The 15350-nt window shown below is 32.8% G+C and overlaps 1 protein-coding gene across 1 annotated transcript; it reads left to right on the top strand.

Annotated features, from left to right (window-relative positions):
• Positions 1 to 8772: 8772 nt before the first annotated feature.
• On the top strand, positions 8773 to 13042 carry LOC110640222 (uncharacterized). The gene is made up of 3 exons (XM_021791451.2): positions 8773 to 10123; positions 12031 to 12148; positions 12243 to 13042. The coding sequence occupies exons 1-3, from the start codon at positions 9329 to 9331 to the stop codon at positions 12800 to 12802; spliced, it is 1473 nt and encodes a 490-aa protein (XP_021647143.2). The 5' UTR covers positions 8773 to 9328; the 3' UTR covers positions 12803 to 13042.
• Positions 13043 to 15350: the final 2308 nt, after the last annotated feature.

The raw sequence follows: 15350 nt of genomic DNA, 5'->3' as shown, positions 1-15350 counted from the left end.
TACTCCTTACGGTACTCACAGAACGTCAGTATCCTGTAGAAAAGGCTGAAGCAATGAGTAAGCTGGTACCAATGTCTTCGTGTATCCGAAGCCACCCAAATTGAGACAGTAAGGTGACTTTGAGGGGTTATAAATGATTGAAATGAAATCTTCTTAATAGGCGGTGATTGACTTTCCAAGGCTGTGCAAGGATGTCCAAGGTATGGATTGCAAGCTCTATAGCTTCCGCGGTAAGATCCTTCACAAAACTTGTTTCTAAAGTCTCTAGGAACCTTGAGAATTTTTTATTGAAAATAAAGCTACAGCAAAATTTTAGGGTTTTTCCTTAATAATCACCGCTCCCTCCATAGCATTGCATGCAGGTATTTATAGGAGATGGGTACTCAAAACAGAGGGCTAGGATTCCAACAGTAGGAGTTGGAAGGCCCGAATTTAAAAGGAAATGATCTGACGTCTTAGAATTAAAGAGAATCAAGATTGAGGGTCAAGATTTGGTTCAGAATCTGTAACACCCCTATATTCATCAGTCCCGTACAGTCTACTGTTCCGGCCCTAATGTTTTTCCGGACAGTTAAGATGTCTAGAACTATATCTGTGACATCTAGGAAAGCCATAGATAAAAATAAATAGCTATTACATAAAGGTAAAAAGGAAATAAGGAAAATAAAACATAAAGGGTTAAATGAGTCGGGGGTCACAGCGATGGGTAACCGTACAAGGAAATGACTGCCAGGTCAGTTATAATCCTATTTTCATACAGGACATTATGTCACCGCAGGCCTAAGAATTATTGCAAAGTTAGGAAAAATGTAAAAATCACAGAAAAAGGTAGAGAACCAGATCAAATAATTAGATCGGTGTTCCGAAAGAAATACAGAATTATTAGTGAACCGAATCAGACCGGTGAGGGGCAAATTGGTCAATTCACCCTTAGAGGTTACTCATAGCCTAACCGTCCAATAAATGTAAGAAATTAAAATTGTGAAATATATAATTAAATTGAAGAAGTTATGAAAAAATAAAAGAGAAAAAAATGAAAATTAAAACAATTGATGACATCATCATGATGATGCAACTATGACTTCATAATTAATTTTAATTTAATTATTTAATTTGACTAAGTCAATTTAGGATAAATACACATAAAAAGAAAAAGAAATAATAAGATGTTGTCTTCAACCTCACTTGGCCGTCCCTCTCTCCTCTCTCTCTTCTCTTTCTAATTTCTTCCATGGAAGCTTAATTCAAGCTTCCTAAACCCTAATTTAACCATAAAACTCCCTAAATCCCTTAGTTAAAAATTGTTATTAAGTCTTGAGAAGAAGATTGGGAGAAAGAAAGTGGAGAAATTAGAGAAAAATTGAAAGATTGGAAAGCTCAAGTAAAGGTAAGTCCCTCTCTTTAATTTTATTAAATTATAATTGTAGAATTGGGGTTGAATAGGTAAAATTGCTTGAGAAAATATGTAGGTATGTTAAATCTTAAATTTCAGCCAAGATGTGGAGACTAGGGTTTGATGAGTTCAATTGAATTAAACTTGTTTTATGATGGTGTATGAGTTTAGTAGATGTGATGGAATTCTTTAATTTCATTAATTGTGCAATTTAGAGAAATTAGGGTTCTTGACCTTAGAAATTGGGGAAAAAATTAGGGGTTTTTGAAATTAAAGTAAATTGACCTAATTGAGACTCAAAATGGTCAATTGGGGCCAATTAGAATGTGTTGGAATGGTGAGAAATAAAATCAAATTCGGATTGGTAGGGGTCTAATTCTGGACAACCAGACCAAGGTCTACTTCAAGGACAAAACTATAATTTTGCTACTTCAATTGGTGTGAGGCTAATTGGAGATGAAATTAGACATATAATGCCACAATTTTCATGCAGAAACCCTGCCCTGAAAATGACTTTAAGTTAGTGAACAATTAGGTCAAACCTGGAATTGGCACACTGCCACCGTACAAAAATGACTAAATGAACAGTGTTTATTCATTTGACCATAACTTGGTTTAGAAAGGTCCAAATAACTTGATTTTTATGGCATTGAAAAGCTATGACATAGTACTACAACTTTCATGAAGAACACAAACCTAAATTCTGCCCATAACCAAGTCAATTTGCCACCCAAATTTGGGTCACCAAAACTGTCAGAACCAGAATTGTGCCCAGAATTCTAGGTTGTAACCAATCCGGCCAGCCTTAGAAAAATAGGCATAACTTGAGCTACAAAACTCCAAATGGAGTGATTTAAAAAGAGAATTAAAGCTAAGACAATAATGAACAACTTTGATGGAGGACATTTAGCCAAATTCCTATTGTGGTAAGACTAATGGAACAGTAGAAAACAATGACCCAAAACTGAAAAATTACAATTTCTCTTAGGAAGCTTTGAATTTGGAATGGCAATCAATGCCAATAAATTTGACACCCAAAATATAGTATGTGGGTGCAATTAGAGTTAATAAACCTATTTAGTATGAAAAAGTCAACATTTTGACTTGAATAGTGCAATGAATGGTGCCACTATAAACAAAAATGTAAAGAATCCGAATTTATAAACTGTAATAGATAGGATAAGTCTGTAAAAAATTTAATTATTGGAATCAGTTGTTAGAAATTATTTGAATGGATACTGAAAAAATTTAAAATTATGTGTTTTAATTAAAAAGAGGTTTCCGAAGGAAGGAAGAAAAATTGGATTAGATCGAAACAATCAAAAGAGGTTTGTGCACAACTAGTCTTCAATTTATAAGATTTTACATATTTCATTTGCTTAAATGATTTTATTTTCTTTATGTATTATGTTTATCAAGTATTGAATTTATTTCAATAATTATTGAAATGTGTTACAGTATGAATGAGTTTAGCTTTGGGAAACAAATAAGTTATGATTTTATTTTTGTTATGGATCGAATAAAATTTGCTTTGGAAAAATTTTGATTGGAAAATGATTTAAATGGAAAAAGGACAAATTATGCTTTGAATTGTGATGGGCATGGAAATTATCGGTTATTGGAATTGGCATTGAATTGAATTGTATTATGATTTTATGCTCACAAAAAGGATAATAAAATTTATGATTTTGTTTTATATCTCACTATAAATGCTCGACATATTATTACTCATCCCTCATTTGTTGAGGAGAAACTGAAGTTAGCTTTGTTTTGATTACCATGGTACGTGCACATGCTTAGATCTTCCTCTTATCAAAGGTTAGATCTAAGTTAAACTTGGCCCTTTTCGGAAGTAATTTGTTATGAATGTAATGATTCGATCTCCCCGATCATAGGGAGTGAGAATCACTTTGAAGATGGCCCTTACGGATTAGTCCTACATAAAGTTAGTGAGATTAAGAATAGTTTTTGGAAAAATGAGCAATGGTAATTTTAAAATGAGATTTGTGCATAATTGATTTTAGTGAAATTTACTCTTTATTTTCATAAATTGATGGGATTATTTTAAATGTCTAATTATGATTTGATAAATTGTGATTATTGATCAAGGTCATTTGAACAAATAATTTATATTATTGGCAGCGTTTATTTTGATTTTTGGAATTTTGATGAATTTAAGAATTTTCAAATTCTTGTTATAATTTTGTCAATGTATATTATATTATATTTTAAATTATAGTTATACACCACTGAGTTCACCACTCAGTAATAGCTTTGTATGATGTCGCAGGTAGAAATAAGAATAGAGCAACTAAGTGAGATCACTTGAAGCTGCGCCTTGAAGACACATTGGGACTAGCTTCGGGTATATTATAGGTACACCCTTGTACATTAGATTTTGACGTAATCATGTAATTATATGTATATAATTTCATTTGAGCAGTTGCATAAATACTTTTGTAATATTATTTTGGAATGTAATCAAATACAAATTACTGTAATATTAGTTTGAGATTTTAATTACTTATAAAGTTTTTGTTATACTAATTTTAGTACTTCAATGAATGTAAATATTTAAATTATTGTATTTTGTGAATGATAACTTATTTCCTTTATATTGAAAATTTGTGAGATTGAAATGAGATGGTTCAGTTTTGGTTTAAATCAAATTGCGCTTGATTGTGAATTGAGCTTCTTGTATGGGATTGAATTGGGAGGTGAAATAGATTTTATTGGAGTTGTGGTTGAGAAACATATTGGAAGTATTTTTCTTTTCAGATTTTGAAAAACTATTTTCTCAAAATATAACCGACATTCTACCGAAATTTTGAAAAATTTTCGTAACACTAGATTTTAAGCGAGGATTTGATCTACAACCAAAATTTCAATTAAAGGCTTTTTAATAAATATCCAGCATTCTGACCACTATAAAAATGATCGTAAATAGTTTTAAAATCTCTTGTAGTATATTTAATGGGTTACCGGTAGGCAAAGTACGATAATTTATTAGATATACTACGGGATCATATTATATCTTACGAGGAGTAGGGTGTGACAGAATCTCTGTCCTTTCATTATTTAATCTAACGATCAGGAATTCCACCTTAAAGAATGGATCTGAGGGCTGGGAGCCAAAAGTGCTGAATTAGTTATTTACTTTTGATCTAAAGGTCTCAAATCTGTCCTTACAAGTGTGATCAACAGTGTAAATTGAGATGTACTGGGCTACTTTAACCGTTCGAGATCTGATGGTGAGGAGCTAATCTTACAAACTTGAAAGTGATTTTGATCCTCCAAGTTTTCTGATCTCTATAGGTCATTTCTCAGTTTAGCCGATCTCTTTTATGGTTGGTAGACCTGAGGCCTCTTGTTCTGATCTCTCAATTCGGCTCTCTCTGCATCTGATCTCTTTTCTTTCCGATCTTAATTTTTGATCCCTTCCTCACCTCTTAAAGCAATTAATTCTTCGATTACCGATGAACCGCTTCGAGTTTTGCATGCAATAAATGCCAAGGCCCTATATATATGCTGACGAATTTTGTTCTTCGCATACTCACAACCTTCCTTCTCCAGTGAATCTTCAATGTTTTATTTTCCCGTTTTTGGCTTTTCCGGCAAGAATTTTTTCTCACAACAACCACCTTAATCTTTTTCCAAATGTTTTCTTTGTTCATCTCCTGAAAATGAGCAATTTTGATAATTAGAGGTTTATGAGGGCATCATCTGATGATGGTGAGGGAACTGGACTAATTGATAGATCAAGGTCGAAACTGACTACCGCGCCGATCTCGGATCGGCTCATCGGTATGGCTTGCAGACCGATCTCTGACAAGAGGACCGCTAATTTCAATCTTAATATCGATGACAGTCTCTTGAAGTTCATTTGGCTCCTCACCATCTCAAGGGTCCCGATCGTAGCTCGGTTCTGGTCGATGACATCGACGAAGACACCGAGCTTCCTGCAGTCTTTGCCATAGTTGATGAGAGCTAACCTCCCAATCTCCACGTATCTCTTGAACGGCATCTTGAAATCGGGAGGGGTTCGATCCACAGGAACAAGATAGGTAGAATGTAGTGGAGGGAAATTTGTAATTGTTGATCTTAAAAGATCGCCCAAATGATGTAATCTGACCTTTTGAAAATGAAATGAAGTTTTATTTATTCAAAATTAATGGTTTATTTTATTTTATTATTGTATTATTTTCTGATCTCTTATAACTGTATCCGATCTAATTTCACAACTCACATTCATCAATCGATCTCTCCTGATCGCTCTTTAAATATTCGATCTCCCTGCCATGTTTCTGGAATTCTCCTTTGATGAGTCATCGAAACAGCCCAATCCCATTAACCGATGCGTCTTTTGGGGCTATGTGAGTATTTAATGCTCGGGTAAGTATAAATAGGGGGAGTGTTGGCCATTTACCTACTTACGCCATTTTGAGATTCCTTGATCAACTACTACATTCTTTCCTACCTTCTAAAGTTTTTCAGCACCGTTTTATACTCCGGTAAGAGCTTTAATCTTTTTCTGATCAATTTTATTTTAATCTTCGAAAATGAGCGGTACCGATGGTCAGAGAGCTGCTAGTCCTCTTTCTGTTCACATCTCGTGGACATCGAACGAAGGTGAAGTGGCCAGACTGATCGAGCGACCTGAACCTTCTACAACCACTGTCCCAGTCTATGGTCGGGCGACCAAGGAAAGAGAACTTACCCATGGATGAGTTGCCATCAGTCCTCAAGGAGATCGATCTCCAGTCTATTAGCCAAGAGTACAACCTTTTGACTGACTCCTTCGAACTTCTCAGATGTCATGGCGATCTCCGAGCCGATCATTTCTTTGAAGAAATTGATCTGATCATGGTATATGAAGAACAATTGAAAGTCAGGCTTTGGTTTCCCCTGAACGAATTCTATAGAGTCATTCTGAAGTTCCATCATGTCTGTGTAGCCCAGGTGCATCCGAACTGCTGGCAGACTCTGATGGCTTTCAGAGGTTTATGCCGAGCTAAAAAGCTTAAGCTTACAGTGAAGGTTTTTGCTGAGTTGCATAGGCTCACTCGGTGAAAAGATGATGAATAGTGGTTTTTCCAAGCCAAGCTGAACTACCGATCTCCCTTCTTCATTGAAGAACTAGAAAGATCAATTCTTCATATTGAGGAGTAAGGACCCGAATGGCTTTGAGGGCATTCAGCGTAGTTGGCAATATTTGGTTCCTTCAGTTCCAAAGAAGATCACCCTAAATAAAGATGATGATGCCATGGTGAAGGAGTTGAAGGATCAGGAGGCCACTCACAAGTATTTATGTTTGGATGCGGTTATGGCCAAACTGAAATGGTGGTTGATGTGAGTGATCGCCTGTGAGGACTATGAGCTACAAATCTCTGACCTCGGCCCCGGGATCAGTATAATCTAGATCTCCAGTCTCCTAACTTTGGTGATCTCACTAACTTATTCTCTGTGCAGGTATGGCGGAAGGTGAGAGTGCCAAGGAGAGCCGTAAGCAAAAAAGGGAGCTCGCCCAGAAAATGCGGGAGATGAAAGTTGCTACTGCCCAAACACCGAGGTTGGACTTGGTAGAAGTACCGAGCTCTCCATTCTGACCTCCAGAGTAGCCAGCCTCAGAGGTAGAGGTGGTTCCTTCTCCACCTCAACAGGCCAAACTTCCACCTCCGTCGGTCTCTTCAAGTGCAGAAGGGGGGCCTTCCCGACCAGTCGTAAGGACACTTTCTTGAGGTGCTCAGGTCCTTATCCATTCTCTGGAAAGGAACCGTTCAGTTCAGGGTAATCTTGACCTAGCCAAGGTCCTGGGCGCCACTATCTATTTTTAAGAAGATTGGAATAGATTGGCCCCGAATAGCATTGACGATTTCCTGGCTCAGACTATGAGCTTGGGTTTGGAGACCATTGCGAACCAACATATAATCAGAGAAAAGGCCCATCTCTTGAGACAGGAGATTCTAAAGGCAGTCCAGGACGTAGCTTTCGCCAAAGCCCAACTTTCAACTGCTCAAGACCACATTGCCCAGATAGAAGATCGGGCAAAATCTTATGAGGAAAGGATAGCTGAATTGGAGTGGAAACTTGAAGACGCTCGAGCCTGCCAATCTGCCGATGTCACTCGACTTACCGAAGAGATCAAGGCAAAACAAGAAGAGGCCCTAGCGAGAGAGGCTGGTGCTTATGTGAATGGTCATGGCGATCTTCTGGCCGAGCTCATGAAGCGTCATCCTGAGGAGGATTTCTCCTGGATGGTGGATCTCGTCCCAAGAGCTGAATAAGACAGCGAGGAGGAGCCTGAGAGAGAGAGGGAATGATGAAACTGAAAATGCACTTGAAGAGCAGGTTAGGGGAGACCCTCCTACCAAATGACTTGTATATTTTACATTTTGAAATGAATCTAAGCCTTTTCATGCTCAATTTTCTTGATGAGATCGGAAAATATCCAAACCAAACTTCCTGACTACTAATCAATTGAATATAATTGAACATTAAACCTGAGACCGATTATTAATTATAAAACATCAAGCCACTTCAAGAGATAAAAAAACCATTATACGTGAACATGAGATTGGATGGTGCTATGACCGAATATCGACTGAAACCTTGAAACATTTGAAGAGTGATTTGGTAAAATTGTAAAGATTTGAAAATGATTGAGCTTATTAGGGTCGGAATCATTATTTAGAGATCGGATAAAACCTTAGCTATGCTAAGAAATGTTTGAACAATTCGAGCGAGATACCTTATCACAAAACTATACGCATATTTAGAATTTTGAGATATTTGAACATAGTGAGATCGGAAAACAATAGCATGTAAGGTTGAATGGTCTAGAGATTCAATATCAATCCGAACACATCAAATAAAGACGAAGAGATCGGAAAACAATATAACTTAAACTTAAGATTGAGTTATTCCGAAGACAAACCATTGCTGAGTTCGAAAGGCGACCTGTGATTGAGTCATTAGTTGAGAACGGATAACATTAAGATGGATAATCCATTCAAGAAAACATAATGAAATTTCAATCTTATTATAACTTTTAAAAGAAAATTGTGTATTAAGTTATGTATTTGAGGGTCGATTAAAATATGGTGTCTACAATCATTATCCCACAAGTGTCTATGTTTAAGCTATTGTACGTAATTACTGATTAGTTAGCGATTCAACGTCTAATAATTAATCATTTATTATCATCTAACAAATTCAACCCACTCGAATAATTCATGACATAGGCTTGGCATCATAACCATTAAATTTGACATTTAACATTAATACATGCATTATATTATATATGATGATCTTACGCAAAGGTTGATCTAACAGTAGATCATTTTTCACGCTTGCATTTTTAGAAAAATTAAGGACAAACAAACTATGGGCATTCAACTTTTGCATGGACGAAGACAATATATCATTTTCAAGATTTTTCAAGGTCAACCACTGGTCTCACTCCTCTCCACTTGTAGTAATTTTTCACGTGGAAGAGTTTTTTTTAAAAAAAAAAAAACTTTTAAAAATCCAAATCATATCATATTATTCAAAAAGCACAATAAAATAACCAATCTTGAGATTCAAAAACTGCAGCTTAAGAAGCACCCCGGCTTCTTCCACCTCTCCGCAATCCTGTAACTCTCTGTTCGCCCTCCTTGAGATCTTCACCTTTGGATCCTATTTCTTCATTTCACTTCAGGTCCCTTCTCTATCCCTTGCTTCGCTCTTTCTGATAATTTTTTCTCTTTCTCCCTCTTTTAAGTTTTTAGTGTTTGTACTAAAAAGCTACCCTTCCTGTTTTATAAATGCCTCCCTGTTTCTTTTCTTCACAATCTCTGCATTTTCTCATCATTTCGTTTCCCTTTACTTCGCTTCGCCATTCGCTCTTAATTTAAATTGCTATTGTTCTTTTCTCTTCTTAAATTTCCAAATAACATGGCTTCTATCATCAGTTCCTCTAATAAAAAACCTTTCTTGATTGGGAAAAAGCCTTTGATGCTCAAGGATTACCTTAGGGATGATCTCAGCTCCTGTTCCTCCAATGGCTTCAAATCCTTTCCCCGCCGACAATGCTGCACCACTGTCCGATTTCTACTCGAGATCGATCTCAATACCAACACCAAACATCAACGTCGGCAGTTTTTTAAAAGAAGCAGATCATCTTCTACGACAATATCTGCTCCTCACAAGGCATCGGAGGCCGTCATTAATGCTGTTAAGCTGCTTTCTTTTCCTTTCTCATCTTCTTCCTCCATGAAATCTTCATCTCCGTTCCTACACAACAAAAGCAGAAAAGGAGGATTTCTTCTGCCCCGAAGCTTTTCGCGGAAGCTGCTCGAGAAAAGCTTCTGGATGAAAGCTGATCAAAAAGAAAGAGAAGGCAGCGAGAAACAACGGTGGAGATTGTTCCATGAGTTCCTCCAGGAAAGACATGAACCATTCGATCACAACATAAATCGCAACTCCACCTCCCGCGTTACAACCGCGTTTACCAACAGCAGACTCTCATCGAGTTCAAGCAGGAACAGCAACAGCAACAGCAACAGTCCTAGTTGGACTGACAGCGAATTTACTGGTCACAGCGGTAATTCAGAGAGTTACAATTACATCAACCAAAACGCCGCTGCAGAAGGGCTGAAAGGTTTACCCAGCGAGAAGATTGCCAGCAAGGGAGTAGGCGTAACAGCCGGTCAGGATTCCATCACCGTCTCGGTGGAAAAAAACACAAAGGTCAGTGAGTTAAGAATTTTTATTTAATTCTTCGCCATAAAAATATATTATCGTCTGTGTATTGTTGGCTCTTTCTGATTGGTCCACATTATTCGTTCTTAATCTATTTTCTTTTTAGAATGTGGTTTTGGTTTTGGAATTCTATTTTCTAGATTGTGCATACTATTTCTAATTTTTACCTCTTTTCCTATCGGCAAAAGATTACAGAACACTCTATATTTATATAAAAGTAGTGTTATCTTTTTTATAAAAAAAGTAAAATTTTTTATAATATAAATAATAAATTTTACATAATTATAAGAGATAATATATATATATATAATAATTTCTCATAAATAATATGTTTTGGTATGGGTTAATTCAAAAGTAAAAGCAAAACTTGATTTTGGTGGGTTTATTGTTTAAAGCATATCTAACAACTATGATTTATTGTGCTAATATGATTTAAAGTTAGAACTTCTTGCTCGAACTAATATATATATATATATATATATGTCTAATAAATAATTGACATATAATTAAAATAATAACCAATCCTATTACAAAATATAATTGGTCTCACTATAATATATGATTTTTTAATTTTTGATTGATTTGGGGTATAAATTATTTTATATAACTTAGTACAACTAACAATTTTTAAATAGATATTAGCGAAATTAGTTTTTCTTAGAAAATAAATTAATTTGATGTATATACAGGTGTCAATTTTTTTTTTGTTTCTATCATACTGTACATCTCTCTTATTTAATGAAATCATCTTTCATATTAAAAAAAAAAGAAGCAAGCACGCATGTATTCATATTTTTAGAAAACGTGAAACCCGTGATTCAACCCTTGATGAAGATCTAATAAACCCCCCAAACTAGTGATTTAAATACAAAAAATTCAATAAATATATATATATATATATATATATATATATATATATATATATATATATATATATATATATATATATCTATCAATAAGTATCTACACCATTATTATCTACACTCTCTTTAGTTCTCAATACTCTTTTAATTTCTTTCAAATTTTCTAAATAATTATTTTCCTACTTTATTATTTTTTATGCTCACTAAAATTTTTAATGCTATATCAATTACTCTGTTATTATTTTATATATTCAATAAAATTTTCAATACCCTCTATTTTGATTTTTTTTTCTTTTATATTTTTTTAATTATCAATTATCATATATTTTTTTAAAAAATGGCAAGTAATACTCAACTCAATTCAACTAAGCTTTTATCCCAAAAATTTATTTATTCTCCTTTAAATTAGTTTATTTGATTCCTCTAAATCCTAAAGGGATACATATTCAAAATTAAGTTCATGCACCTTTTTCTAATTTTTTTTAAATTAATTTCATCTCTAGTTTTTAATAAGTTCAAGTCTTTGCTTATTAAATTTTTCTTAAAAATAAGTTAATTTTATTCTTTTTATTCTTATTTTATTTTGATTAAAAGATTTCTAAGAAAAATTAAAATATTTTTACAAATATAACTTAAATTATAAATCAATAAAATTTTTCTCTAATTTTTTCCTTTGCATGGATAGTGATTAAAAGGCATGGAAAGAAAATTCAAAGAAGACGAACATTAGCATTACCTACTGTCGAGGTAATGAGTGTATAGTAAAAGAAGGCCTAGTTGCATCAAAAGTATGGGCATGGGGTAGCTTCCATCAGCTAGAAAATGACAACACCCAGATTTTTGAATCTATGGATATAGTGAATTATCTAGTAACATTCTTATGTTGCTTTCAAAATCTTTATCAAATCCAATCCTTGGATATTAGTGTTTTAATGCAAGTCTGACTTTCCAGAACATTTTGTTTCTGCTTTATATGCAGATATTTGTTATTTTAATGGCATTGATAATTGATTTCATGTACATTTTTAACAGGAGTGGCCTACTGAGGTGGTCAAAGAGCAATTTAGTCCTGTGTCTGTGCTGGACTGTCCATACGAAGATGAAGAAGAGAATAGCTCTGCTTCCCAGCGTAGTCTTGTCCGCATGGAAGGTGTGTCTAATTAATTTTCACCAAATCAAACTTTGAAAATTGAAGGATCTTATTGTATGATATTTTACATTGGAAATACGTAATCAACTTGCAGGAGCCCACCAGAAATTTATGGCAAAGATCAGAAGGTTTGAGAGCCTTGCTCAGGTAAATCCACCGAACTTGGAAAATCAAATGGAATTGGCAGGGTTAGAGGATGAAACCCTTAAATCCCCTGTAAAAGTTTATTCATTGTCAGCCCACAGCAACATGTTCAGTGATGGTAAAGAAGAAATAAGGGCTCACGAACTTCTTAAGCTCGTAAAAGGACCATCGAATCATCGCCTGATATCTAAGGCAGACATCGTATTGTTAGACTTCTTCAGAGAGAAAATTATGGAAAACATACCAAGTGTTAGCATGTTTGAAGGATACAATAAATATTTGGAGAAAGAGTTAGAAGTAGCACAAGATTGGATAAATGGGCACCCACAAGATATGCTTTTAGGGTGGGAGGTGAAGGATAGCAGGACTGTCTACGTTAGAGATATGGAGAGGAAAAGGAAGTGGAAAAATTTTGATGAAGAAAAACAAGATTTGGTTTTAGAATTGGAGCTTGAGGTCTTTACTTCTTTGGTGAACGAAGCCATACTTGATCTCCTTCTCCCAAGCTAATTAATTTCATTATTAGTAGAACAAATATTGGATAACTCAAGGTTGTTTTTACTCATTTGGAGGCAGGGCATTTAGCTTGAATGATCAAAAGCCACCTTGAAGCAAGCACTTTGAAAGCATCAGAATTTTGTCCTAATTTTTGCTCTCCACGGATCTAAACCAAATAAACTATTATGGCCAGCTGAGGACAAATGTAATGCTCCAAATTTCATAAGAATGAACGAAAATCAAATTCCCTTACCCCTTTTCATTTTCATTTAGAAATGGCTGAATGAGCAATGTTTTTTAAGTTGATTTCACTTCAATTGCCGTTTGAACTTAAACTTCACAGTTTCAGAAAAGATCATTAAGCCAAATTTCAGTGTCATTTGTAGTGCATAGTAACTTCTCATTAACTTAAACTAGAGAATTTCTATAAACAAAATTGCGCACGCAAGTTTCCCCTCGATGGAAAATTATGCAGAAAATGACAGCAGAATTCGGTTCAAATCGAAAAATCGATCCGCACCGAGTCAATTCGGTTTAATCGATTCGATTTTAAAATTAAATCGGTTCGGTTCGATTTTATATTATAAAAATTTCAGTTATTTCGGTTCGATTCGGTTCGGTTCGGTTTTGAAGATAAAAAATTCGATTAAACCGAACCGAACTGAATAGTAATTTATATAATCAAATCAAACTAAATCAAACCGAATCGATTTTTAAATTGATTTATTTTTATGAAAAATTTATGAATTATATTTAATTATATATATATATATTAATTGTTTAATTTCATTGATTAATGGTTATTAGGTTCAAACCAAAGTTAAAATTAGATCAAATAACTTGAAAATCAAGTCTAAATTAAAAAATCAATAAAAAATCAAACCGATCGGTTTAAATCGAACAGAATCGAAATAGAACGGTTTGATTCGATTTAATTTCTTACCCATTTCGATTTAGTTTGATTTCTAAATTTTACTGTTTAATTTTTATAATTTAATTCGATTCGATTCGATTCGATTCGATTTGAACCGAATGCTCACCCCCTGGACCTATACCAGTTTGGGTGTTTAGTTGTAGCAGGTCGAAACCCAACACCAACAAGCCCGTGGAGTTGGATTCGTTAGCCCAACCCTAAAAGCTTACTCTTCTCACTGGGTTGATAGTGAAGAGTACACAACAATTTCTTGGCCTCTCCTCCCAGCAGTTATCCTATGGCCGCCTCGTTTATGCTTTACAGGAATGGTAATAATTAGAATATTCAAGAAATCTACATTTGGACTCAAATTAATATTTTTAATGTTTAAATTTATTTTAAATTTAATTAAAATTTATCCTAATTTATTAAATTTATTTCAAACTTATTATTATTTTCCATAATATCAAAATCTGATTAAATTTATATATTTTAATTAATAATTTACATAAAAATATATTTTATTAATAATTTATATTTAAAAATTTTAATAATTTTATAAAATATTTAAATTCTACTTATTTATAATATAATATATAAAAAAATTACTAATATTAATAAAATATATATTTTATATTTAATTAATTATTTATATAATAAATTTAAATAATAAATATTTAATATATAAAAACTCGATTAATATTATTTCTTAAAGTTAAACATATATATATATAGAGTAAAATCCACTAATGAATTTTAATCAAATTAAATACAAGAAAGTATCATATGATTGCCAATCCTACTTATATGAGAGAAAGTATGGATAATAATGAGTAAATATTTATCTAAATTCAATCTCGATTAGTAATCAAAATATCAGAATTTATCTCAAACTTCATTAGTAATTGAATAATATCTGAATTTATTTATTTTTATATATTTTAGTTATTAATTTACATAAAATATATTTGTTATCAATAATTTATATTTTAAAATTTTAAATTTATAAATCACATAAATTTTATTTATATAAATATAATATATGAAATTTTATAAATATTATTATTATAAAAATATATTTATTTATTAAGTGTTTATATACACGAATTTAGCTAATGAATACTTAATATATAATATCTAGGCCGTCATATATATTATTTCTTAATTTTTTATAAATCTAATTATATGTTATTTAAATATGTCTTAATAAAATTCTATCAAGCTAAATACTTAAAAATACTTAGACTATTGACATATATGAATGCCTATTTTATATGATAGAAAGCTAGAGAAAGAAATATCAATGAAATTATAAAGAAAGTAAAATTGATATGAAAAGGAATATTATCATTTTTCTTATAAATCTTTCTATAGAAAATAGAAAAAAAAAAGTTATTATTTTTTATTTTGATAAAAATTACATTTTTATTATATTTTTATTAAATAAATAAAATTAAATTAAAAAATAACTATTAAAAGAAAAAATATGGAAAAATTAATATTTTTTTTCATTATTTAAAAAAATAAATAGCTCAAAATACTATTTAAACAATTTCTATACAAATTTTCAAAAAAATTTTCCTCTCTTCTCCATACAAAATAAAGGAATTAAACTTTAATTTTTTTCACTTTTTTTTTCATTTCAGC

The sequence above is a fragment of the Hevea brasiliensis genome, chromosome 16 (assembly GCF_030052815.1).
Source record: "Hevea brasiliensis isolate MT/VB/25A 57/8 chromosome 16, ASM3005281v1, whole genome shotgun sequence".
NCBI lineage: Eukaryota > Viridiplantae > Streptophyta > Magnoliopsida > Malpighiales > Euphorbiaceae > Hevea > Hevea brasiliensis.
Note: the sequence above shows the minus strand (reverse complement) of the source record. Positions and strands in the feature narration are given on the sequence as shown.